The sequence below is a fragment of the Coregonus lavaretus genome, assembly GCF_964263955.1.
Source record: "Coregonus lavaretus genome assembly, chromosome: 2".
Classification (NCBI taxonomy): Eukaryota; Metazoa; Chordata; class Actinopteri; order Salmoniformes; family Salmonidae; genus Coregonus; species Coregonus lavaretus.
The window spans coordinates 16,717,362-16,744,393 of record NC_139989.1 but is presented as its reverse complement, the minus strand read 5'-3'; the positions used below and the strand labels follow the sequence as shown (position 1 = coordinate 16,744,393).

The 27,032-nt window shown below is 47.3% G+C and overlaps 1 protein-coding gene across 1 annotated transcript in view; it reads left to right on the top strand.

Annotated features, from left to right (window-relative positions):
• The window catches only part of LOC311100171 (protein scribble homolog), a 119,661-nt gene that overhangs the window by 82,251 nt on the left and 10,378 nt on the right, over positions 1 to 27,032 (top strand). Inside the window, exons 13-38 of the mRNA XM_084140974.1 lie at positions 31 to 156; positions 477 to 650; positions 902 to 1,324; positions 3,546 to 3,608; positions 6,253 to 6,342; positions 6,552 to 6,629; positions 6,745 to 7,065; positions 8,540 to 8,620; positions 12,671 to 12,943; positions 13,485 to 13,595; positions 13,694 to 13,870; positions 13,985 to 14,101; positions 14,227 to 14,415; positions 14,510 to 14,629; positions 14,857 to 14,913; positions 15,561 to 15,641; positions 20,219 to 20,290; positions 21,342 to 21,407; positions 21,551 to 21,697; positions 22,390 to 22,509; positions 22,981 to 23,037; positions 23,273 to 23,446; positions 23,992 to 24,154; positions 26,214 to 26,409; positions 26,577 to 26,669; positions 26,850 to 27,032. Coding sequence (XP_083997100.1) covers positions 31 to 156; positions 477 to 650; positions 902 to 1,324; positions 3,546 to 3,608; positions 6,253 to 6,342; positions 6,552 to 6,629; positions 6,745 to 7,065; positions 8,540 to 8,620; positions 12,671 to 12,943; positions 13,485 to 13,595; positions 13,694 to 13,870; positions 13,985 to 14,101; positions 14,227 to 14,415; positions 14,510 to 14,629; positions 14,857 to 14,913; positions 15,561 to 15,641; positions 20,219 to 20,290; positions 21,342 to 21,407; positions 21,551 to 21,697; positions 22,390 to 22,509; positions 22,981 to 23,037; positions 23,273 to 23,446; positions 23,992 to 24,154; positions 26,214 to 26,409; positions 26,577 to 26,669; positions 26,850 to 27,032 — 3,752 coding nt within the window. The remainder of the gene's footprint in view (positions 1 to 30; positions 157 to 476; positions 651 to 901; positions 1,325 to 3,545; positions 3,609 to 6,252; positions 6,343 to 6,551; positions 6,630 to 6,744; positions 7,066 to 8,539; positions 8,621 to 12,670; positions 12,944 to 13,484; positions 13,596 to 13,693; positions 13,871 to 13,984; positions 14,102 to 14,226; positions 14,416 to 14,509; positions 14,630 to 14,856; positions 14,914 to 15,560; positions 15,642 to 20,218; positions 20,291 to 21,341; positions 21,408 to 21,550; positions 21,698 to 22,389; positions 22,510 to 22,980; positions 23,038 to 23,272; positions 23,447 to 23,991; positions 24,155 to 26,213; positions 26,410 to 26,576; positions 26,670 to 26,849) is intronic.

The following is a 27,032-nucleotide window of genomic DNA, read 5'->3' as shown; positions in this document are numbered from 1 at the left end:
ATTTACTGTTTCGCGTCTGTGTGTGTGCAGGGTCTCCAGCGGCGGGCGACACCGCACCACAGTGAGCTGAAGGTGATGAAGAAGGTGATTGAGGAGAGGAGGAACGAGGTCTACACAGCCAGACATGATGGAGAGAGACAGTCTCCTGGTGCTGAGGTACAACACACCACTGGACATCCTACATGCCACCATACTTGAGATCCATGAGCGCAACTTTTTGCACAAATATAAATAAAAGGGTGCGTCCTAAATGTCACCCTATTCCCCATATAGTGCGCTTTTTTGACCAGGGCCCATAGGATGCCATTTGGGACATACACAGTAATGCATGTGTATCCCAAGTAGGAAGTGGGTCTTTTCTGGGCAGCCTCATGGGTCATTCAGTGTAACATTGAGACAGAATTGGAGTGTTACCTGTTGGTCACCTAATCCAGGATTCTGTTTTTGCAATTCCGTCGTGTGATTGGTGGTTGCAGAAGAAGCGACTGAGCAATCTGTCCAGTCAGAGCCACGACTCTGCGGCATCCAACAGCACGGCCTCAGCCAATTCCCACGAGGAGAGTCGGGGCCTGATGACCACAGACCTGGTGGGTGGGCGTGGCCACCAGGAGGAGGAGGAGCTAGATGAGATGGAGGTGGAGTACGTAGAGGTGAGTTTCACTACTATGACAGTCTGTTACAATCACATCTCTTAGTACTGGAGCTGCCATTTAAGACCTGGAGTTTTACTTGGCCAGGAAAAACTATGTACCCTAGTTATACACTTTCTCCTGGTCAGGTCAATTAATGAATCATGCATATCAGTAACTTGAGACCCATCCTTGTCTTGAATACGATCCCTTCCCTCCTGCTCTTTCTTTCTCTCCCTTAACTCATATCATCCCCTCTCCTCTCCCGCCAGCCCACGGTGCACTTTGCGGAGGAGCCCATCTACCGGGGTGGGGACGAGAATGGTGATGATGAGGAGGGTGAGGACGGGGTCCCACACAGCGACGAAGAGGAACAACAGAGGCCCCAGTTCCCCACGGAGAAGCAGCGTCTGATCAGGAAGGACACACCGCACTACAAGAAGAACTTCAAGATCACCAAGCTGCCCAAACCCGAGGCGGTGGCCGCGTTACTGCAGGGCTTCAGCCCCGACGCTCACCTGGCCCAAATCCCTGCCTTGCACCAAACTGCCCCCAAGGAGGAGGATGATGATGAAGAGGAGGAGGAGGAGGAGGAGGAGTGTATGGTAACTCCGCAGCGCCACAACAGGATAGAAGAGCCAGAGCTGGAGGATAGGAGTCTGCTTCATGTCAACTCCTCCCTGCAGCCGGTCAAGGTAACCTGGGCTCGGGGTTGGCTGGGTTGGGGGATCAGGGGATGGGCGGGGTAGAGAACACGTTTACAATATGTACATAGTCTATAATGAGTAGGGCTGTTGTACAAAACTGAAGGGTACACACTTATTATCATGTAGCTATTGTGTTTAGGGCCCCCATGTTTTTTCTGATAACTTGACTAGACTAACTGGGGTCAGCTGGTCACGAAAACCTCAACGCCCTAACCATGTATCCCAATTTCAAATTAGCCAGGACAACCATGGGACTAGTTTTTCTTTTGTGTTTTGCCTCATGAACTGACAGTTGAATAAAGCTCTTGCACACCTTCTCTCTTCACGCTGACATGTTGGTGGCCTGCTCGCCTCTATGCACACCTTAGACACTCAAGTGCATAGAAGCTCCCCGTCTCTCTGTCACCATGCAACCTGCATTCAGTTTGGACTGCTGGCACTGGATTGGATTGGATTTAGAAGGAGATGTCATTGCATGCCATGTTGCTGTGTATAGGAAAAACAAACAAATTGATAGTTTACGGGAATGTTTGCCTGGAGTTGTCTTATGGCTTGCACTCGTGCTTTTACGTTGCTCTCTCTGTCCCACACAAGCAGTTTTCGCTCTTACATTCACAGATGGCGGTAGCAGGTAGTCGGTAACTTGATAAAAGATAATAATAACTAACGAGTGGACATTCTCATTAACAATATTTGATAAACGTTTGTAAATGTCGTCAAACAGACTGACAGTTTACGAATGGACAACCAGCACAAACCAAATCAGGTGTCAGTTGTTTAAATGCTTCAGATATGGACACATTTCACCAGGCTGTGTACCAAATATCTCCTTATTCCCTGGTCAAAAGTAGTACACTATAAAGAGAATAGGGTGTCATTGTGGACGCGCACACATATAATTTTATCCACACACTACCCAGACTGCTCAGAGTGGAGCTCCCTCTTGTGGCTGCTCTGAGCTCCCGCATCAAGATTCACGACTCTCTAGGACTATTTGTCAATAATACCAATCAAATCTGCTTAATAAAAAGTGAAGATCTGTTAAATTATGAATCCCCCACCCCCATCAGCTGTGCACTAGACTCCTATGCTGGCCTCCTGCTGGCCTCCTTCACCATGCCTCTGTCTGCCCACCTCAGTACTATATATGCTTCTCACCATATAATTTGCTGTCTGCTGTTCTGTTTTTAATTGGTTAATGAACTTTCCCTTACCTGCCTTCCTACATTTGTGTGTTAGTGAGAAAGAGTGTGTGAATATGGCTCTTGGAATGTTTGACTCTAAGACAATTATTGTATTCAAATGTATTATTAATCGTAATCACCACCAGAGCTGCTACCTAATGTGCATTGAATGATGGAGGTGTGTATGTCTGCGTGTTATTGTCTACTGACCATCCAGAATTTGTCTTGGCCGAGGTGGAAATGTTGAGACCCAGACAAACAGTTTTTTATTTAATGTACACCTACATCACGGAACAATTTCTCACAATTTTGCTACAGATTTCACATTGAAGGGAAACGCACCAATGGCTTTTCCCCATCTACTATACATCCGGCTGTCTCCTCTAGATCTGCAAACATAATCACTTAGAGTAGATGCAAGGCATACAATGGCTAATGCTGATTTGAGGTGTTTGGATATAATTATCTGATTCCTGGGTTGTTGATTGATTACAAACATGATTGACGGGTACTATTCAATCTGAAAAAGGACTTTAAAGGGGAAGAGGGTTTCCTGTGGTGTCTGTCTATAGGCTGGAGGGAACTTTGCTTTGGGAGCCACTGCTTTATTTCCCCCACTTCTCTTTCTGAACACAAGCTGCCCTCCCCGTGTGGCCTGTAACTCACCTCATCCTGGGTCTCGAGTTTCCACCCCTGCCTGCATCCGCTTCTGGTGGCTGGGGAGTGAGTGAGTGATGTGTGTGTGACCGATGTTGTTGCCCCTGTTCAAATGACCTCGACTGGCGATGAAATTGGCCATATCAAATGGAGTCCCTAGTTCAACCACTATACAATAGTGGATATTACCTTTTTGGGTTTATCCCAGTGGCTGAATGAATGTGTGTTACTGTTCTTTGATGTGTTTGTATGCGTGTGTGTGCGGTGTTCTGTTTTTGATTTGTTTTGGTTGGAATATGCTTGTGTGCATATTTAGTTATTTTGGCCTCACTAATCCGCATGCCTCTCGCTGGTTCCTGTCCTAACAGGGGGTGTCATTTGATCAAGTCAATAATCTGCTGATTGAGCCTGCTCGAATTGAGGAGGAAGAGGTCTGTACTTACTCTCTCTCACTCCATCCACTCCCCCCCTCTCTCTCTCTCGTTCCCACACTCACTCACCCATTCACCCACCCGCTGGCTCTCAGAGGGGAACAAAAAAACTGCCCACAAAAATCCATGATTAATCCAAGCCAATCGCCAGGGAAATGCTCACCACAACTCTCCATTGGACCACCAGCGTGATAGAACTCGAAGGGGACTAAAATGGGCAGAGGGTTTTAGGATTGAAATGATATCTGTAACAATAAGGTTATACGAATTGTAAGAAAGGGGGGTAGATTTTATCTGTGGGTACCCTTCAATGATGTCCTACCCCATTCTCGGGTTCTACCACGCTGTGGCCCCCCCCCCCCCCCCCCTTTTCTCTTCTTCTCCTCTTCATCCCCTTGTTCAGGCTGAGAGGCCCTGGAGTGAATGTCTGCTTGTGCTGCTGTCTGTGATGGAGGAGGTCCGTCTTCTTTCAGGTTTTACAGTTTCTCACCAGGCACTAGCAGGATCTGGCCCACACAGATGGAACTTCTAACCAGGACAAATATATCTTCTAAAAGATATCTAAAATAGTTGAGTACCTTTTGTGAGAACATCATGAAATAACAGTTGAATGGTATACTAAACCCAGCTGTTTCCACTATGGTACCACACCCTCCATCTATCAATGTATGACAAAGAAATACACTGGGGCTACGTCTCAAATGGCACCCTGTTCCCTATATAGCGCACTACTTTTGACCAGGGCCCATAGAGATCTGGTCAAAAGTAGTACACTATGTAGGGAATGGGGTGCAATTTGGGACTCAACCTGGCTCTTTACAGTGATTTCAGTCCAGAGGGTAAGCACTATGCTCATTGATCTGCACTGATGAATAGCGCAAGAACCACAAAGCAGCGTATCAGTCGTGTTCAGAACTTAACACATGGGCATGAAATCTATCCACATACCACAATGGAATAATTTATTATTTTGAGGTAGTCAAAGTAAATGTACAATATCAAGGTCCTTCAAGAGTCACCATAGTGACTGTACGTACATTCAATACAGAGACACCAAGGATATGTGAAACACCTGACACAATAAATACCATTTTGGTTAAATATCCATTATTTGGGATTGATATTGTATTTCTGTATTAATTCTATTAACATTCATTTTGAAATGATAGGATGGTGCCATTTGAGTGGTAGCATTACAGGTAACTGCCAAAATAAAGGAAACACCAACATACATGGTGCATTTCCATATAGGATTTACCCCAGTGTTTTACCCAAAATGATCAGACTGTTTCCATCTACGCGGGCTGGCACCCTTGTCTCTCTGGGCCATGGCTCCGGCGGACCTGCTCTCACTTGGGGTCAAAGCCAGGCCACTGGCATTTACGTAACAATAGCTAAATGTGAACTTTAACACCTTCTCACAAAGCAACTGTCTTGATTATGCAGAGGTTGTTGATTCTGCTCTTCACAAGTCCTCACTGTCAGCCCTAGATATTGAAACACAATTTCTCTATTATAACATAAAAGTTTATACACTAGTATAACACGCTGGTGTTAGTTAAAAAGCAGCAAAAGTTTCTTAATAGGGCGTTGGGCCACCACGAGCCAGAACAGCTTCAATGCACCTTGGCGTAGATTCAGATAGTGTCTGGAATTCTATTGGAGGGATGCGACACCATTCTTTCCCGAGAAATTCCATCATTTGGTGTTTTGTTGATGGTGTTATGTACTTCGTAATGGTATAAAAGTATTTCTGATCATTAATTTGGTTAAAATGACCTTCAAAGAAGTAACACTCTTCATAATGGGGTGGTTTATGGAGGAATCCTTGGTGAGTGACTGCACTTCTGGTGAGGATGCCTGTGGATTGGTTGGCATGTGCATCTGCTCTGTCCGTGGTTGCATTCTGCAACGGTGACAACGAGTTTGTGAAAGACCAGAATCTTGTCGACGACGACCCAACGGAATCAACGTCCACTGCCTTCTCTCCCAACCCCGGCACTTTCACTCAACTCTTTCTTTCCTCTCTTGCTCCCACTTATCTTTCACCCTCATCCCCAACTCTGCATGGCTTGCGCGGACAGCATTCACACATCCAGTTCAGACCCATACATGTTCTGATTTGTCGTGTCTCTATCGTACCCCCCTTGTTGTGACTGTTCCATGACAGAGTATTGTGTTACATATAGCCCCCTCCCCAAATACACACCTCCGTGCTAATGTCTGAAACTAGCCTATGTTTTTATGTCAAAAGGATTACGTTTGTCCAGTTGTTTCACTGTGTCTTTGGGCTAACGTCAATGCATTGTGATATGATGGGTAATTAGTTTAGTACTACCGTTAATGATATTTGGCACTGCTTTCGTTCTGCTTCTACTCCAAAATGGCCGCCTTTTGATAAGTTACTGTAGCTACTCTGCACTGTAAGATGCAAGGCAACACTCCCGCTCTTGTTTTTTTCTCCCTCATTCAACATACACTTGAGTTGAGTTTAGCCCTGAGACCAGAGTAGCCCCTGTCTGTCTTGTCTTGTGTGTCTGTCCCTAGTCCTCCTCCCTCTTGTCGCAGCCTGTCTATCTGAGGATAGGGCTGTTGTATGGGGCGTCTCCACTCAGTGCGCTGACCCCCTCTCCTCCATTTCTAGCACAACCTGACCATTCTACGGCAAACTGGGGGTCTGGGCATCAGCATAGCCGGAGGAAAGGGATCCACACCCTACAAGGGGGACGATGAGGTGAGGGCTGAGGACAGCTGTGGAGACTCCCAGATGTACAGATGGGCTGCGTCCCAAATTCCCTATTTACTGCTCTACTTTTGACCAGGGCCCTAGTCAAAAGTAGTGCACTACATAGGGAACAGGGTACTATTTGGGACGCATTCATATTCTGCGGATTGATTGGGCCTTGTGACTGTGTAGTAGAGTCCTTCTGTCTGTCCCTCCAGGGAATCTTTATCTCCAGGGTGTCTGAGGAGGGACCTGCAGCCCGGGCTGGGGTCAAAGTGGGAGACAAACTCCTAGAGGTAAAGTCTGTGCATGCACGATAAGATATTGCCACCATGTTGCGTTCATGGTCTACATGAACAGGCCTTTTGACTGTAGAGAGAACCATGAGCTATGATCTCCGCTCCCCCTCAGGTGAACGGCGTGGCCCTCCAGGGGGCGGAGCACCACACGGCGGTGGAAGCCCTGCGCAGTTCGGGCACCGCCGTCTCCATGAGCGTCATCCGGGAGCACATGGTGGAGCCGGAGAATGCCATCACCACAACACCACTGAGGCCCGAGGACGACTACTTCCCCCGGGAGAGACGGGCCAGCGGGCTGCCGTTCTGCATGGAGGCCAGCTCCCCCGCAGGACCCCGACACAGGCTGTCTACCTGCCTGGTCCGCAACGACAAGGGCCTGGGCTTCAGCATCGCCGGGGGCAAGGGCTCCACAGCCTACCGCACAGGGGACTTGGTGAGAAAAACACACATCCTTAGTGTACAGCAGACAGTCACACATTTCCCTGCTGAATGTACAACAGACACAGTGAGACATGACCTAGATATGGAAACTCTACGGTGTGTGGTGGAGGAATATTGGGCGGCATTCATCCCTGATGAATATTTTATCCCTTAGTGGTGAAACACCTTGTGTATGTATGTGGTGTCAGGTTGTCCAACTTCACAAGTCAACGACACCCTCTTAACTGCACTAGCTACAGCATTAGAGGGAGAAGTCTAGTCAGGAGTGGTAGGTTTCCTACCTATTTCTGTTTTATGCCCAGTCATAGCCTTCAACCCCTCCAAGGTTTCCTTCATTCTGACAGCCACTTTTCCACTCCCAACATTTACAGCCATCGCCAAGGGGACACAGATATGAATAGTGAGCCTTGACACCTGATAGGTCTTGTGTAACTGGGATGGGGGTATTTTTGGGCCACCGCATTGACCACATTCATGGCTACATGTCCTGTGCAATACTGCTCTCAAACAGACCAACACAGCCCAGGGAGCCCACGGACAGAAACTGAGACGCACACTCACCACTGGAGTCTGTAAGTCATGTTGTGTCTTTTCTGGAATGGATCAAGATGGTCTCTGTTGAGGTGGGCTAGGAGTAGGCCTGCACTTTGTCTGCATGTGTACATGATTGTTTGTTAAGTCCAATGAGTTGTTTGGTCAACCTTGCAGCTTGTGTAACTCTCCTCTTCAGGCCAAGCGACTGGAGGGCTCAGGGTCTTAGTGTTACTGTGAGTGGTGACTCTGTTGTCCTTGAGGTGTTACTAATCTATAGCCTTAGCGATCTCTGAACTTAATTTTACTGCAGTAGGATAGAATTATTACCATTTTGTTGAGTGCGACCTCTCAATATTTTGTAAATGTATTCAGCCAAATATTGTATTTGTTTGTGTAGTTGTTGGTAGTGGAGTGTAATAAAAGGCATTATGTTGTTCTTGTGCTCACAACCCACCACAGGAAATACTTCTGAACAAGCCCAAGCCAACTATTGAGAGCAGCATTAGACTAGTGACTGTGAATACGAGTGCAGGGCTATATTTAGTCCAGGTTGTGTGAGCTAGTCATTATGGGACGCCCCCTGCTGACCCTATGGTAACCGCCGTCCCAGAGTATACTGACTGGGAGTGATGGCGCTAGCAAGGCATTACAGCCCTGTTGCACCAGACTCACCCACTACCCCCTGGGTGACCGGATACACAGCTAGCAGACATGTCACTGTAGATTAAAAGAAGTGCATCATCTCTCCAAAATGTATAAGATTACCTAATTGTTCCAATTGAGTCTGAAATGAGATCATCTAATTAATCAACACTGGGGATATGCTGTCGCCCTGTATACATAAATGAGCTTAAATCTCAATTTCATTCCAAGATGATCCACACAGACATGATCACATTATGAACGGTCTCCTGACTCGTCTGTCTCTTCAGGGGATCTACATCTCAAGAATCGCAGATGGAGGGGCGGCCCACCGAGACAGCACGCTCCGCGTAGGGGACAGGGTCATCACCGTGAGTACCCCTCCACTCCTCTGTTTTAGCCCCATGGAGCCGTCCCAAATGGCACCCTATTCCCTGTATGGTGCACTACTTTTGACCAGGGAATAGAGTGCCATTTGGGACGTCACCAATGTTTTTCTCTCCTCTCACCCTCCTCCTGTCTTCAGTTAAATGAAGATTAAAGTTCTTTGATTTTTCATTCCAATGTTTTAGTTGAAATGTTAACACATACATTTTAGTCATTTAGCAAGCACTGTTTTCCAGAGTGACTTACTTGTACAGTGAGTGCATTCAACTATGTTGAAAGGAATGCTGCCTGTTGTTTTTGTAACTGTGACAGATGGTTTTGATCAGCTACTGCCATAGTGAAAGACAATACCCTTTCCCCCTCCTATTCTTCCATTTGTTCACTTTAGTGAAGTGATCATGCAAAACTTACTGCAGCAAAGTATTCCGCATTACACTGTTATGATCCCCAAGTCTAGTCCTGTCTTAAGAGTTCAATTGGACTAACTTGGGTTGGGTCTGTGTCAACTTCATGCCAAACACACCAACTAAGCACACACACGTTAGACAACGTGGTGAGTGATCTCATCAGACTCACAATAGTGTTGTCACCGGTTGCTACTCCCAAAACAAACACAACTATATGACAACTAACACTCATCCCACTTGAGAGAATTGGGCCTCTGCTTGTCCTGTGCTGCTGTGCCAGCCCATGTAGTGTGCATCCCAAATAGCACTCTATTCCCTATGGGCTCTGGTTAAAAGTAGTGAACTATATAGAAAATAGGGTGCCATTTGGGACGCAGTTCTAGACTAACATGACCTTAGCTGATATGTACAGTTGAAGTCGGAAGTTTACATACACTTAGGTTGGAGTCATTAAAACTCGTTTTTCAACCACTCCACACATTTCTTGTTAACAAACTATAGTTTTGGCAAGTCGGTTAGGACATCTACTTTGTGCATGACACAAGGAATTTTTCCAACAATTGTTTACAGACAGATTATTTCACTTATAATTCACTGTATCACAATTCCAGTGGGTCAGAAGTTTACATACACTAAGTTGACTGTGCCTTTAAACAGCTTGGAAAATTCCAGAAAATGATGTCATGTCTTTAGAAGCTTCTGATAGGCTAATTTACATAATTTGAGTCAATTGGAGGTGTACCTGTGGATGTATGTCAAGGCCTACCTTCAAACTCAGTGCCTCTTTGCTTAACATCATGGGAAAATCAAAAGAAATCAGCCAAGACCTCAGAAAAAAAAATTGTAGACCTCCACAAGTCTGGTTCATCCTTGGGAGCAATTTCCAAATGCCTGAAGGTACCACGTTCATCTGTACAAACAATAGTACGCACGTATAGACACCATGGGACCACGCAGCCGTCATACCGCTCAGGAAGGAGATGCGTTCTGTCTCCTAGAGATGAACGTACTTTGGTGCGAAAAGTGCAAATCAATCCCAGAACAACAGCAAAGGACCTTGCGAAGATGCTGGAGGAAACAGGTACAAAAGTATCTATATCCACAGTAAAACGAGTCCTATATCGACATAACCTGAAAGGCCGCTCAGCAAGGAGGAAGCCACTGCTCCAAAACCGCCATAAAAAAGCCAGACTATGGTTTGCAACTGCACATGGGGACAAAGATCGTACTTTTTGGAGAAATGTCCTCTGGTCTGATGAAACAAAAATAGAACTGTTTGGCCATAATGACCATCGTTATGTTTGGAGGAAAAAGGGGAACGCTTGCAAGCCGAAGAACACCATCCCAACCGTGAAGCATGGGGGTGGCAGTATCATGCTGTGGGTGTGCTTTGCTGCAGGAGGGACTGGTGCACTTCACAAAATAGATGGCATCATGAGGAAGGAAAATTATGTGGATATATGGAAGCAACATCTCAAGACATCAGTCAGGAAGTTAAATCTTGGTCGCAAATGGGTCTTCCAAATGGACAATGACCCCAAGCATACTTCCAAAGTTGTGGCAAAATGGCTTAAGGACAACAAAGTCAAGGTATTGGAGTGGCCATCACAAAGCCCTGACCTCAATCCTATAGACAATTTGTGGGCAGAACTGAAAAGGCGTGTGTGAGCAAGGAGGCCTACAAACCTGACTCAGTTACACCAGCTCTGTCAGGAGGAATGGGCCAAAATTCACCCAACTTATTGTGGGAATCTTGTGGAAGGCTACCCGAAATGTTTGACCCAAGTTAAATAATTTAAAGGCAATGCTACCAAATACTAATTGAGTGTATGTAAACTTATGACCCACTGGGAATGTGATGAAATAAATAAAAGCTGAAATAAATCATTCTCTCTACTATTATTATGACATTTCACATTCTTAAAATAAAGTGGTGATCCTAACTGACCTAAGACAGGGAATTGTTACTAGGATTAAATGTCAGGAATTGTGAAAAACAGAGTTTAAATGTATTTGGCTAAGGTGTATGTAAACTTCCGACTTCAACTGTATGTGATTGACTGCTGAAGCCAAGGTTCCTACTGCATGATTCTTCACTGTGCCTCTCTTTTCTTTGGCATCATAGTGGTTTTATCATACCGTAGCATGGCCTTGCCAGAGTAGCATGTACCCTCATGCCCATATCCACGACCATGGTCTATTGGCTGCAAATATAGGGCCTTGATATGATTGCACAAGCCCTCAACTTTTCTTTACTGAACCAATCTCAATTCATTCAATCTCAACATTTGTTAACCTTGTGTGCAGTGTGATACGGTGCACTCGTGTCTCTATAGCTACTCCTGTCTTGTTCTCTGAATCATAACCGTTTCTCTTTCTCTCTCCCAAACCCTCCTCTTCTCCCTCCTCCTATGTGAGGGGAATCATATAATGGTTCCATGAATGATTCTGCTTCTCTCTTGCTCTTTCTTTCTCTCCCCCCTCTCTATTTCTCGCTCTCTCGTCACCTCTCTCTCTCCGCATGGCCACTAATGCACAATGCGTTTCCTTGCCTTCTCGGTGGTGTTGGGTGTGGTGGGGAGGGGGGACCCTCTGGGACGGCTGACGTGGTAACCACATGTATTACCATAGCAGCAGCCACAGTAAGCATATCAGCCAATGGTAAGAGCCGGTACTGTATGGTCAGTGCTGGCTTCTGTTTGTCACTCGGACCAGAGGACCAATCAGCCCCTTTTTCTTCAATCACTCAGGACCTCGTTCAACATTTTATGAAAGTTTACAGACTGCAATCCATCCTCAAATGCCCCCTGCAATGTAATAAGATAGTTGACCATTTCTACAGTTTAAGAATAGGTCTAGGAGCAGTACTGGGATGGAGCTGTATCACTCGGCCTTGCCCTGTAGAAAAAATATTAACGACTCTGCTTGCTGTTGCTGACTTAAGATCAGCCCCTTCTTTGGCAGTCATCATATGATGTTGCCCTCTATTTTCAGTGAGCAAGGCAATTGGATAGTATGGACCTAAGTCAGATTGGCCAGTCTTAAATATAGTATATTGCATTGACAGGACTTTTAGGACAACCTTTAAGACTTTGAGATTGGAATATTGGAGAAACGGTTTATCCTACTGTAGCTCCCAGGAGAAGCTCCTCTTTGCTAGCTTGCCCTCCGCTCCTCCCCCTCTCTCCTCTCCTCTCTCCGCCTGCCTCCCTTCCTCTGTATGGGTGTTGGCTCCTGATGTCTTCAGATATCTCTCTCTCTCTCTCTCTCTCTCGCACACACACACACACACACACACACACACACACACACACACACACACACTCACACACACATACATACATACATACATACATACACACAGTCACACATGCACTCAAACACTCAGGCCTGCTTTGGTACTGTACGTCTCAATGTATTATATTGAGTGACGATTGAGACAGTTATTTTACAGTGACGATAATATACAGCTTTATGGCAACGTGATGTGCATCTACTCAGTAATGATATGAGTCTGAACACATAGCTGTCCGCCCTCACCGAGCTTCCAGTCCTGAGTGTCGCACACTGTGGTTGGTCAGTCAGCCTACTGACGCCCGGCCTCATTGGTTGTGCCGTTCGATTCAGATCAATGGTGTAGACATGACAGAGGCCAGGCATGACCAGGCAGTAGCACTGCTTACCGGCACCTCCCCCACCATCGCCCTCCTGGTGGAGCGCGACCAGGCCGAGCCAGGCACCGCAGGGGGCTCCCCAGGCCTGTCCCGTGCCCGCGCCCACTCCCCCCCGCCACCAGAGCCCTCCGACTCGCCCGACCAGGAGGAGGGCAACGACGACTCGCGCCTCTCGCCCCACGGGAACCACCTGAGCCGGCCGCTGCAGGACGAGTACCCCATCGAGGTGAGACGGAGGGAGGGAAGATGGTATAGTACAATGTGGTTTGGGTGGTGGTTAGTTACCATGAAGGAGTTTCAGATTTATTCTAGTTTTAATGCCTTTTCATTTGGCCTTTATCTCAACTGTTCTCCAGCTCCAGAGAAGATGGTGCACGGTACGAAGACTTAGTCCTAACCTAGGTTAAATATGCTAGGATGGTGTAGTGTGGCCCAGTGAAATGCTGTATTATCCACTGAGTGAATAATGCCATGAACTGGAGTCTGTTCCATTGACTAAGAGCTTAGGCCTATGTCTAGTCTCATTTACAAGTAGATATAGTAGTTCCAAAGATGGTTTGTGGTCTTGTCAAATAGGAGACTCTGGGTAAGGTATTGAGTTCAAATGTGTATTTGGTATTAGTCTGTTGGGACACTCCTTCTGTGATGTTTTCCTGTTTTCCTCCAGATACTGTATTTGTAGTGCCCCTGTCCTAGTCAAAGTCCCTAAAATAAAACTTTATAGACAACACTGTTTACGTTAGTCGCTTCACTTTCTCTCCTGACAGGAAGTGATGTTGGTGAAGGCGGGCGGCCCTCTGGGACTGAGCATCGTGGGAGGCAGCGACCATGCTAGTCATCCGTTCGGCATCAGCGAGCCTGGTGTCTTCATCTCAAAGGTGTCTCTCTCTTTCTCTCTCTCTTCTCTCTCTCTCTTTCTCTCTCCTCCCATCTTTCCTAGTTTGTGTATCTCACCCTCCATGTCTGCCTGTGCTAGGTGATCCCCAATGGCTTGGCGTGTCAGAGTGGCTTGCGGGTCGGGGACAGGATACTGGAGGTGAACACTATCGACCTACGCCACGCCACCCACCAGGAGGCTGTTAGAGCCCTGCTCTCCAACAAACAGGAGATCCGCATGCTGGTGCGCAGGGACCCCTCACCGCCGGGGATGCAGGTGACGTCTCTTAAACACACATGTACACGGAAATAGGCCTGCATACACACATCTTCTGTCCCTTCTCCACACACACACACAGTCCCATATCCTGATCTATGTGTCCCTATACAGGAGATAGTGATCCAGAAGCAGCCTGGAGAGAAGCTGGGCATCAGCATCCGTGGTGGTGCCAAGGGCCACGCTGGCAACCCCTTCGACGCCACCGATGAGGGCATCTTCATATCCAAGGTACCTTAGGCATTACAGCTCGTCTTTCTCACAGGGTCAACCACTACACCAATGTAGATGGTTTTCCCATTAGTGTTATTGCTTTATCTTCTCCCCCTCCCCCCCCCCTGCATCGCCCCCTGTAGGTGAGCGCCAGCGGTGCAGCGGCCAGAGACGGCCGTCTGCTGGTGGGCATGCGGATCCTGGAGGTGAGCAACCACAGCCTGCTGGGCATGACCCACACGGAGGCTGTACGCGTGCTCCGCGCCGTGGGAGACACCCTGGTCATGCTGGTGTGTGACGGCTTCGACCCCGGCAACGCTGCCGCCATAGAGGTAAGAGAAACTGACTTCCATTCCGGGTTGTAATGACCCTTAGTTGCAGAGTCAGATTCAAAATGGACGCTGTGTTTATTGTGAGTCTTTTCAGGCGTCGCCGGGCATCATTGCCAACCCTTTTGCGGTGGGCATCGTGCGTAAGAACAGCATGGAGAGCATCTCCTCTATAGACCGAGACCTGAGTCCTGAGGAGATGGACATCCTACAGAAGGTGAGAATAATATGACACAGAAAGCCAGTGTGAGGGTCTGCCCTAAGGCTACAATGGATGGCCGAGATGCAAAGATATACTACATTTAATCCATGCTCCAAAGAATAACAAAAGGTGCTAGTGCAAAGTGATTAACAAAGAAAATGAGCATATGTTTCCACAAATACATGATAACAGAATGGATGACTGTTAATATGAAACATTTTGACCTAAAATCAATTTTCTAGGAGGTGGAGATGGTGCGAGAGGCATCACAGTGGGAGAGAGAAGAGATGGAGAAAGTGGTGAGTGAGACTACGTAGTCAAGTCCTCCCTCGCATGCTTTTACTGCTACTGTGGCAAATAAACGGAGCACTTTTCTAATGTGTGTGGATTCTATCCTCTCTCCCTTTTATCTTCTCTCTCTCCCCCCCACTCCCTATCTCTTACCCCCACAATGTGTCTGGGTCGTCCATACGCCATTCCATCTCCACTCATCCCACCTCCACTTCATTCCTCCATGTTTGTCTTTTTGCCCATTTCACTTTCCATTCCACCTTCACTGATTTCACCCTCATTCTCTATAATTACACGTGTGTGGCTGGGTGTCCTCCTCCCCCCTTTCTCGGTGAAGGAGCGCATGCGCTTGGAGCGTGAGGAGGCTACTCGCCTGCTAGAAGAGGAGACCGAGGTGAGACTGATACTCCCTGGGCCTCCGAGTCCTCAGCTCAACCAACCACCTCCCTACCAGAGAGGGGACAGCTCCAGTCCGGACGATTTTACTATAATATTTGGATTGGAATGTTCTGGAAACTGTTGTTCTTCAATACATATTTATGTAATGATGAAGTAGCTTTGGTCAGTTACAGAGTGACACATGAGAGTAGTATGAGAGGAAGTGTTTTTTTTTTCTCCAGTATGTCTGACACTCAACCTTCTCCTGTTCCCTTAGAACCTGGGCACTGGGCCTCTGAATCTGGACTACCGGACGCTGGCCGCACTGCCCACCACCGCTCTGCAGAAGGTCAACAGGGTAAGTTGAAGTTAACAGTTAAGGAATGATTTTACTTGAAAGGTAACACAACCCCCATTTTGATGATTATGGGGAAATTATGAGGTAACCCATATATACCCTGTGATTCCTGACTAAGGCTGTGAAATACCTGGATTGAAATGCCTGGATTTGTTTGCTGACTATCTTGGAAATGGCCCCATTGGGCCCAGAATAGACCTCCCTGTGGAATCTGCCCTGTTTATCTTCCGGGAAACCCTAAGTGACCAGAGGCCAAGCAGGTGCCTCTGGAAGCCAGGGGGAGAATGTTGAAAGTGCCCCCCCCCCCCCCCCCCCCCCTCCATATTCACAACCCTGACTCCTGCATTCCTCACCAATGCTTTGTGCCTTCTGTCTAGCGAATGCCAGGCCCAAGGAATGGATTGCCTCTACAACCATTCTATTGACTTCTGTGATATGATGATGAAGCACTGCATCCCAAAACAGGATCCATTTGTGTTATGTTATGTTAATGGTTCGTCCACCTTGGCTTGAAGACATCGCCTAAAGAAGTAATCAAGAGGAAAAATCCAGAGACTAATGGAAGATCTAGTACACGAAGAAAGACTAAGATGAGATGGAGGGAAATAGAAGGGAAATTATGCAGCCAAAATGGTTGGTAGCTGGTACAGTAAAAAACACTGGAGTCTCTGGGCTGATTGGGAGGGGTGGGGGAGGGGGACAGCTGCCCCCACCACCACCCAGCCTCTGCTCAGGGGGTTATTTTAAACCTGGCTGAGATCAGAGTCAGAGGGGTGCAGGCAAAAGAGGGTGGGAGAATGTCCCAATGTGGGTTCTCAGTCATTCAGTCAGTCGGTGTCCCTGGAAGAGTTTGGTCTGAGTGGAGCTACTGCACCCCTGGTCCCTCCAACCAACAGCCCACAGTGAGTATAGGGACAGCGCCAGACAGACGGGGGGTGACTGTGCTCTACTTTCTGTGTCTTTCTCTCTTTGTCATCAATCTGATTTCTTGAGTGTTTCCTTCCTTCATTTGTCTATTCAAGTCCATTGAGATACTCTCTGGACCGTCTTTGTGTCAATTCTGTATTCTAGCTCCATGTGTGAACGGCAGCCATTTTGCTAACGATGTGAATGACTAAGGATTTATGAGCTGACAAGGTGCTGACTTTGGCCCTCTCATACCTATCACTGTTTTAGGGTCTGCATAGATAAATGTATAGGCAAGGCTATAGTTTGACAATATTGCAGTTTTTTCCCCTTGCTTTGTTTGTAGTAGGACTCTTTATTGTATTTGGGTTAGCTATTTATTTTCTCTTTATGCCACAGTGGTTAGACTCCTAATAAGCTCTAGTACTAGGCCATGGGGCTTTTCTGCGAGTGCTAAACCTATATACTGCCTGCAGCTGTTCTTGCATTATGGCTATGCATTACAGTTGGAATGAGGACCACTGGGTTCAATGACCAGTGTACCCTAGAAGATTATTAGTTCTTCTTGGCATTAAAATTAAGCGGTAAGCAGGGGTGTGTCGTAATAAACCTTACTTGGCTCCACCCTTTCCCAGGCCAGCTGGGTAACGTTAGTTGGCATGTTGGTCGTCTCTCTCGCTCCTGCCCTCCCCCTCAGGCCCCAGCCCAGCTGTCTTCTACTGTCTTCCGAGCCTGTGCCAAAAGGGTACTTGTTCACATTCCACCCCAGTGGGTGACCCCACTGACCTCCAATATTATAGGCCACATTTTACCGCCATGTCCACCAGCAACACTACAATGTGTCACAATTCAAGACTGCAGGTATTCTTAGTGATGCCATTTGGATTGTCACGACATGTCAAGGTCATGTCTTGGAATGCACGGGGCAATGTAGAACAATGTAGTTCTGAAGTAACTACGCCTCGTCCGATTTTAAGCCATGGCATATTTTGCACATTACATTTTGAGTTGAGATCCAACCTGGTCCCAGTGGAACACACTCTATGACGCCATGTTCTGGTTGAAGAATATTTGTTTTATCCAAGCACCTTATCCACGGTTGTGTGCGGTATTGTATCTAGTCACGCATGAAGGCAGGCATCATGGTTTGCTTCTGTAATTAACTCTCTGCTATCCCATATGTGGAGTGTATTGAGGCCTGATTCGTAGTGTAAGGAGTGGACTGGAGCCTAAGTGTCTACTGTCAAACTGTACTGATAGTGTTTGGGTTATTTAAGGCGGTGGCAGGGAAGGCTGCTGCTGTGGTAATGGGAGCGTAACTAGAAGGATAGATAACCCTTTAATGCTTCTGGTATAACGGGAATCAAGAAACTAATCTATCTGCCGGGAGCTCCTTCTCCCCAGATGAAATTAACTGTCACATGGGCTGGGCTCCTCCCTTATACACAAAAAGCCCTTGTGCATTAAATAAGTTTTGCACACTAACTGGACGGTAGGCATTTGAGATGTGTGTAGGGTTGAAAATTATGATAACCTTCCCAAAGTTTCCTGGTTTTCCAGATATTCTGTTTGGAAAATTCCCGGAATCAGAAGGGAATAAACAGGAAATCCGTCAATCCTCCATCCGTGATTTCCGGAATACCTGGGGAGTTTGGGAAAGTTACCGGAATTTTGCAACTGTATTTTGGACGCTGACTAGGCAATAGATGTGTCGTAAGGCTTGTTTTCTGAGCATGGTGATAGCACTTTGTGCCGGTTACACATGGGTTTGGTTTGATGGCTCTGATCCCTGATATCTGGCCTGCCAGAGTGTCAAGTGGGTCTAACTCTGAGATAAGCTGTGTGCCTATTTTAGCTCTCTTTACTCAACACTGCTCCCTATATCTCTATCCCATCTGTCTCATCCTCTCTCCCTCCAGTCGGTCTCTCATTTCTTAACACGTAGAGATCTGTCGCCATCTCTTTTTATCAAGCTTGGACTTTACCTTCTGTTCTGTATTTCCATCTTCTCTGTATTTTCCTCTGGTCTTTATATATCTGTTGTACTTTTTCTCTTCCTCAGTTCTCTCTCTCCCTCCCCCTTTGTGTTTTATCTGCATCCCTCTCTGTTCAGATGTTGTTTTTTCTAGGCCTTTATCCCTCCCCCTCTCTCTCTCTCTCTCTCTCTCTCTCTCTCTCTCTCTCTCTCTCTCTCTCTCTCTCTCTCTCTCTCTCTCTCTCTCTCTCTCTCTCTCTCTCTCTCTCTCTCTCCCTGGCTCTTCCTCAGTTCGCTCCCTCGGTCTGTGCGACTGCCCCCATGGAGGCCCCCCTGCAGGCCCAATGTTCTGTCCCCTTAGAGCCCCTGGGCTTTGGCCAGGGGCAGCCCTCCACCTCCCTCTACCACGTGGACCCCAATGCTCTGCCTCAGTCCTGCCCTACTATGATCAGAGAGGCCGAACCCCTCTACATGTCCCAGCACTCTCCCAGGTCCTCCATCACCTCCTCCAATCAAGAAGCAGCTAGACAAGAAGCCCCTCCTACCGCTGAAGACGAGGAGGAGGATATTCTGGTGGACTCCCAGCCAATCAACTTCAGTGAGAACCCCTTCCTGGTGGCCAATCGCAAGGGAAAGGGCCGCCCCCCCTCGGAGCGTATCCTATCAGGGCCTCCTGTGGGCTACGGGAGCGGCGGCAAGTTGCAGCCCTGGTTGTTCAGCAAGGCAAGCGGCCGGCCTGCCTGCCTGCGTGTGTGGGTTTTAGCCAGCATGGTGTGTGGCACAGTGAGTGGCCTGGTGTAGGAGTAGCACCTCCCTTTGTCTCTGCGCACCAATAGAAATGTTTCAACCAGGAGTTTATAAGATAGAAATATGTGTTTGAGTTTTCCATTGTAACCTAACCATTATGGTAATAAACCGATCTGACTTATTTTCATGGAGTTTCTCCCTGTTGTAAAGGATACACACTTGCTATTGTATGACATCATCATTGCTAATCACCAACACTGCCAGCCAAGATGACTTGAATGACCAAGATGTGTGAAGTCACCTGTTTTTATGGATGTCTCCTTCACTAACCCTTTGAAAATAACCATGAGCAATTGAGCATGTGACTGTTGGAATTGAGATGGAGAAATGCCCTGCTATGAATGAGTGTGGGAGTGCACAGCGCAGCAGGGACTCTGCAGTGTAACATTCCCGCTAGGAGTCCTGGACTGGTAGGAATGTCCACTCAACAGCTGTGAGGAGGAACTCAAGCCTCAATCCTAAACATCTCAAGTATGAGTTTGAAAGGAACAAGAACCATGGTACAGTAGAGACCGATGCTAAAGTGCATGGTGCCCAGCGGTAACTTCTTATTGACTGGGTTGTGTGTTGACTGATATGAGAAGTGTATGTGCTCAAGGACTGTTACATGTCTACAAGTATTTGCTGCACCAAAAGGGTTGCAAAATTCTGGTAGCTTTGCCAGAAGTCCCACTCTTGTCCAGAAATCCTGTTCTTAAGTGTTCCAGAATAAGCAGGAAATCTGCAATTTTTCAACTTTACCAATAACAATAACCAGTTTATTGCACTGAGAGTAAAATAGGTGAAAGTTGGAACAGCTGCTTAATCTCTCTGTCTGTCTCTCTCTCGCTCTCTTTGTCTGTGTCTCTGTCTGTGTCTCTCTGTGTCTCTGTCTGTCTGTGTTCTCTAGGCACCCTCCACTGAGCCCCCCAGGACAGACAGTCCCATTAGAGATGCCCCCTACTCACCTAGCACACAACCGGTAAGTTCACCCCAACAAATCCTCTCATTGACACCTACGCTTTCACAGCACCTATTTATGTTCTCTTTTTCCATAAGTCAATTCAGAGAACAGGGTAGATAGCATTGAGGTACCCTACCTGCTGGTTCACCCTCTTCCTCCATCCCTCCCTAGCCCAGTGCTCATTCCTCCACCAGCTCCCTGTGTGCAGGCAGGGAGACCCGCTTCGTAAGTGGTCTGCTCTGGCCTGTCTTTGTCCGTTCAGCTTCCATAGACGACTATCAGTAGAGTCTGATCCTTTGCCATTGTGTCAGCTGTTTCTAATGAGCTGTACTACGCAGAGCTATACTGCAAGTGTGAATTTCTGAGACTTGTGACTGCTGAGCTTTCAATTGGCCTTACTGACACTTTCTCTGCTTCATGCAGTAGTAGACTGGTTTAATCCCAAATGGTGCCCTATTGCCTTTAGTGCAATACTTTTGACCAGGGCCCATAGGGAATAGGGTGTAGGTTGGGATGCACACTCCGTATTTGGAGACTCAGATTATCTCCCTGTTGAGGACCCTACCCCATCTGTGCCTTTTTTAATTCTAGCTTGGCTGGAATTTGTAAGGAACCCTGAGCTTTGCATTGAGAACGATGTTGAAATATGTTTACCAAGTATTGGAAGGTGTTCTGAGCTACTGCAGGTTATTCAGTTTCAGAACAGATGTGTTCCAGAATTCAGAGCTAGTGTTAATTTTGCATCGTCAGGGTAGCTCAAGTTAGGGTAGTAGTTGCGAAAGCATTTCCATTCTGCGTGTATGTTTGTGTGAGAACCATGTTTGCGCCTATACAGACCATGCCTGCATGTTGAAAGCTCCTGGGTGAAGTGTCCTCTAGATACAGATCTAGGATCAGCTTCCCCAATCCTAACTTGAACCATTAGTGTGGAAAATGCCAAACTGACCCACGATCAGCATCTAGGGGCAACTTCACCCTACATCTATGTTGAAATGCTAGCATGGGGGTGTGTGACTTGTCATGTAAGCAATCGTGTCAGCTCCATGCATTCTGCCGTATTTTCTTTCAGGCAAGCATTCATTTCCCCCCCACTGCACTGCCTGCCAAGAATAACTCACCATTGAGTCCCTATGAGGTATTGACCTTCAATCTAGTCATGTATGGGGGCAAGATCTGTGCTCTCATTGTCCCTCATTGACAGTAAGCATTCATAGTCCTTTCTCACTGTTGAGACTATATTGAAGTTCTTAACATATTTGTTGTGGTTTTCCCTTCCAGACGAGGCCGGGTTCCATCCAGCCCCTCTCCCGTGGTGGCGGGCGGCCAAACACCTCGCCAGCCACTCCGGACGGTCACAGCAGAGACGGGCACAGCAGTCCCAACCCCTTCCAGCATGGCCCCTCCCCCATCAACTCCCAGACCTCTGTAAGACCCCTCACCACCACGTAGGGTGAGGGTGAGACCCCCCCACCCCTGTGCTGTCGTCTCAAAAACCGGTGCCTCACTGACTCACAGCAGTGTCACGAATGCTAATCGACAAAAAAAATAACATGTCATACTATTTCTGAAGCTACTTACCAAAGAGTTTGAACTGGGTCCCTGTCCCAGCATTCATTCGCACACAGGGACTCACAGTAAGAGAACACTGTTGTTGAAGACAAGCTCTGTGAAAGTGGACTTGCATTCTCAGCTTAACTAGCTGCTACTGTAGCCAGAGCCAACCAATGGCACACAGGGGAGTTCTGGAATGTTTGTTTCATTCCATCTGGTGATTGGGCTAACCCCACCGCATCAGCCCACAGCTATAAGTCAGCTATGGGTTGAATCTCAACAATCTCCCGGTTTCCTGTATATGCCGACGAGTTGTGCACACATTATCTGAGTGCCATAGCTTCAACAAGGCAGACACATCCTCATCCGCCCAGCCCTACTGTCTGTCTCTCGAAACATCCCCCTCATGTCATGGTCTGTCTCCACCTACCTGTTCTCCCACTGTCTTCTTCAGCTTGGCTGTTTTATCTCATAGTCCCTCTCCTTGTCTTGGTCTGTCTCCTCCTCCTCCCACTTCATGGACCTCCCTCTCTTGCCTCCTGACCCCCCCCCCCCCCCCCCCCCAGCTGCAGCCTCGTGCCCCCTCCCCCGACACGATCGATGAGTTCTCCCTGAATCCCAAGCAGGCATACAAGGCGTTTGCCGCCGTGCCTCACTCGCTGGCCATGCTGGAGCCGCCGCTGCAGGTAGGCAGGTTGCCCCACCCATGCACCCCCTGGGTCCCAACAAGCATGCTGTGGTGGTCGTCTTCACCATTTGGTCGTCCCTGTCCCCCCCCCCTCCCCTCCCCTCAAAGTCTGCCCCCCAGTTTGGGCCTGTAACTGTGGTCAGTACTGTGTTGGAATGCAGTAGTTTGTGTCATTTTGTACTGTACAAAGCGGCATCTCTGTCGTCCTGGTGCTGTTGTTCACAATTCACATTCTGAAAGCAATCGTTCATCATCAGCCGTCTATGGCTCCTGTGCTGAGAAGTCCCATCCATTTAAGTCCCATCTCAACCATTATCATCACCTTGCCTGCTTTGTGCCCATAGAAATAGAATCTATGATTCTATTTCTATGTTTGTGCCTCTCCACTGTGTGATGACTGGGCTGTCTTTTTTCTGTCCATTCCAATGGCTGCTTCCTGTTTCCCTCTTACTTCTGTGTCCACCAACAGGATCTGTATGGCCAGAGGAACAACATCCACTCCAACCTGCCTTCTCCTTCTCCAGAGGTGAGCCTTTGTACCAAATTACAATACATGTTATAGACACAGCATTAAGGACCGTAAGTGTGTTTTCGTGTTGTCTGTGTGATGTCGAATGAGTTTGAATGGCAACACAGGTTGGAATGTGTTCCAAGAAGTGCAGATAAAAACCTGTATTAAAGTGACAAATTAGCAGTTGGTCATGTCCCGTTGGGCTGACACTCCGGTGACATGACAACTTTTGTACATGTGGCTCTTTCAGCCTGAGCTGAACAACGAGGTGTTTGAGGATGAGGTAGAGGGGGACGGAGGAGTGGGTGGAGGTCTGGCAGCCCCCGTCTCTCCCCGACCCTCCCTCTCCTCTGACCGTCGGGACTATAGGAGTCTGGCAGCAGTGCCACGCCTCTCCAGAGCCTCAATGGACATGGTCGTAAAGGTAACCCCCTCCCACCCCGCCAAGGGTACCCGTAATCGGGCTCAGATCAGGCTGTGGTCCCCTTCGCTTTGGTGGTGATGACAGTGTCTATATCACTGTTACTTACAGAGATAAGGGGCGCCGGTGCTACATTTAGTGTCAGAAGTGGGATCCTTTCAACCAATCATCCTTCTCATCCTTCTCAGAATCAATCGTAGCTAGTCGTGTTGGGTTGTGATCAACGGCCTAATTTATATTTTTCCAAACCTACTTCTTGACAATCAATGAATACTGTGCTGGATATACTGTAAAAACTTAATATCTTCAAAACTCTGAGAATTCTCAATTCAAAATGGTGACATTTTGGTTTATCTCAAATCTGCATGTTTGGAAATCATTGCTGTGGGATCTGCATCTGTTCACAATTAACACTTCATTCTGCATGTCAAACCCTAAATTATATCTTCTTTGGTCCCCATGGCCATTCCAGAGGGCGGTGTGGGTAATATTGGTGTATGGACTGTAGCTCTGCCTCCATCCTAACCCGATGGTCCCCTCCCCGACAGACTCCATCCCCTGGGGGCAGAGACAGCCCAGAGCAGCGCTCCTTCAGGGACAGACAGAAGTACTTTGAGATCGACGTGAAGCAGCAGACGCCCGACAGCAAGCCCAAAGGCCGTGTGTCCCTGGTGGGAGCAGATGACCTGAAGAAGATGAGGGAGGAGGAAGGTTTGTCAGCCAGCTCCTTTATGTCACAGCCAAATAATACCCTTTAACCCCTTCTAGGGTTTCACATTTCCGGTAAGTTTCCTCAAACTCTCAGGTTTTCCAGAAATCCTGGTTGGAGGATACTTAATTCATTGCTTATTCCTTCATGAATGTTCCAACCAGGATTTCTGGAAAACCTGGGAATTTGGGGAAAGTTGCTGGAATGGTACAGTGGGGAAAAAAAGTATTTAGTCAGCCACCAATTGTGCAAGTTCTCCCACTTAAAAAGATGAGAGAGGCCTGTAATTTTCATCATAGGTACACGTCAACTATGACAGACAAAATGAGAAAAAAAAATCCAGAAAATCACATTGAAGGATTTTTAATGAATTTATTTGCAAATGATGGTGGAAAATAAGTATTTGGTCAATAACAAAAGTTTCTCAATACTTTGTTATATACCCTTTGTTGGCAATGACACAGGTCAAACGTTTTCTGTAAGTCTTCACAAGGTTTTCACACACTGTTGCTGGTATTTTGGCCCATTCCTCCATGCAGATCTCCTCTAGAGCAGTGATGTTTTGGGGCTGTCGCTGGGCAACACAGACTTTCAACTCCCTCCAAAGATTTTCTATGGGGTTGAGATCTGGAGACTGGCTAGGCCACTCCAGGACCTTGAAATGCTTCTTACGAAGCCACTCCTTTGTTGCCCGGGCGGTGTGTTTGGGGATCATTGTCATGCTGAAAGACCCAGCCACGTTTCATCTTCAATGCCCTTACTGATGGAAGGAGGTTTTCACTCAAAATCTCACGATACATGGCCCCATTCATTCTTTCCTTTACACGGATCAGTCGTCCTGGTCCCTTTGCAGAAAAACAGCCCCAAAGCATGATGTTTCCACCCCCATGCTTCATAGTAGGTATGGTGTTCTTTGGATGCAACTCAGCATTCTTTGTCCTTCAAACACGACGAGTTGAGTTTTTACCAAAAAGTTATATTTTGGTTTCATATGACATTCTCCCAATCCTCTTCTGGATCATCCAAATGCACTCTAGCAAACTTCAGACGGGCCTGGACATGTACTGTCTTAAGCAGGGGGACACGTCTAGCACTGCAGGATTTGAGTCCCTGGCGGCGTAGTGTGTTACTGATGGTAGGCTTTGTTACTTTGGTCCCAGCTCTCTGCAGGTCATTCACTAGGTCCCCCCGTGTGGTTCTGGGATTTTTGCTCACCGTTCTTGTGATCATTTTGATCCCACGGGGTGAGATCTTGCGTGGAACCCCAGATCGAGGGAGATTATCAGTGGTCTTGTATGTCTTCCATTTCCTAATAATTGCTCCCACAGTTGATTTCTTCAAACCAAGATGCTTACCTATTGCAGATTCAGTCTTCCCAGCCTGGTGCAGGTCTACTATTTTGTTTCTGGTGTCCTTTGACAGCTCTTTGGTCTTGGCCATAGTGGAGTTTGGAGTGTGACTGTTTGAGGTTGTGGACAGGTGTCTTTTATACTGATAACAAGTTCAAACAGGTGCCATTAATACAGGTAACGAGTGGAGGACAGAGGAGCCTCTTAAAGAAGAAGTTACAGGTCTGTGAGAGCTAGAAATCTTGCTTGTTTGTAGGTGACCAAATACTTATTTTCCACCATAATTTGCAAATAAATTCATTAAAAATCCTACAATGTGATTTTCTGGATTTTCTTTCCTCAATTTGTCTGTCATAGTTGACGTGCACCTATGATGAAAATTACAGGCCTCTCTCATCTTTTTAAGTGGGAGAACTTGCACAATTGGTGGCTGACTAAATACTTTTTTTCCCCACTGTATAGATGGACCAGTGTTTCCCAACACCAGTCCTTGAGTACCCCCAACGGCACACATTTTTATTGATGCCCATGATAAGTCCACCTGTTTCAACTCAAGGGCTTGATGATTAGTTAAGTTGAATCAGGTGTGCTTGTTCAGGGCTAAAACAAAAATGTGTACTATTGGGGGCACTGGAAGACTGGTGCTGGGAAACACTGAGATTTTGATGAATCTCATCCTAATGGAACTCTTTCTGCACCACCACTAAACCAGAGAGGAGATTCGAGCAGCGGGCGCGGGAGTACCTGATGGATGACGATGATGATGAGGAGGACGACCTGGTGAAGCAGATGGGAGTGTTAAAGGCCACGGGCAAGGTGCTGCTGGACGGGGTGGAGTACAAAGTGGAGCCTGTGGCCACGCCCCCCAGGCACTATAACACGCCCCCTAGCTACTGTGGCAGCTCAGGGTACAGCCTTTTCTCTTGTTAGGAAATGCACTTTAAATGTAGATGAATTGATTGCTCATTATAATTATCTGATGTTTATGTTTGGAGTAATGGAAGATTATATTGTGGAGGATTTTTATTTTAAATTCAGTTAATTAATCTTCACTTATTTATGGTTGTGCCCATAGGCCCTCGTCAGTGGATGGTAAAGGAGACTCCCAGAGGAATTCCCTAGAGGAGAGCTTCAGGTTGGAGCAGCAGAGGCCCAACTCCATGACTGGGTAAAGACAACCTAACACTTCATGGATTTTAAGTCATATCCATGCGTGTGTTGATTATCAGCATCATAGTCTCTGCAGTGATACATGGGACGCATCTCCCAAGTCTCCAGCAGTGTGTGTGAGGTGGTGTTTGTGTGTTAGCAGTGTGTTTTTTACATTGTGTTCCTCCCTCTCCTCCAGTCTGATCCCAGTGTACCCTGGAGAGTCGGGGGCTCCCATCCGGACGGCCAAGGCAGAGCGGAGGCAAAAGGAGCGGCTTAGGATGCAGAGTCCAGAGCTGGCCCCGGCCGGAGACAAGGACCTTTCCCCAGCCGAGAAACGGGCTCTGGAGGCCGAGAAGAGAGCCATGTGGAGGGCAGCAAG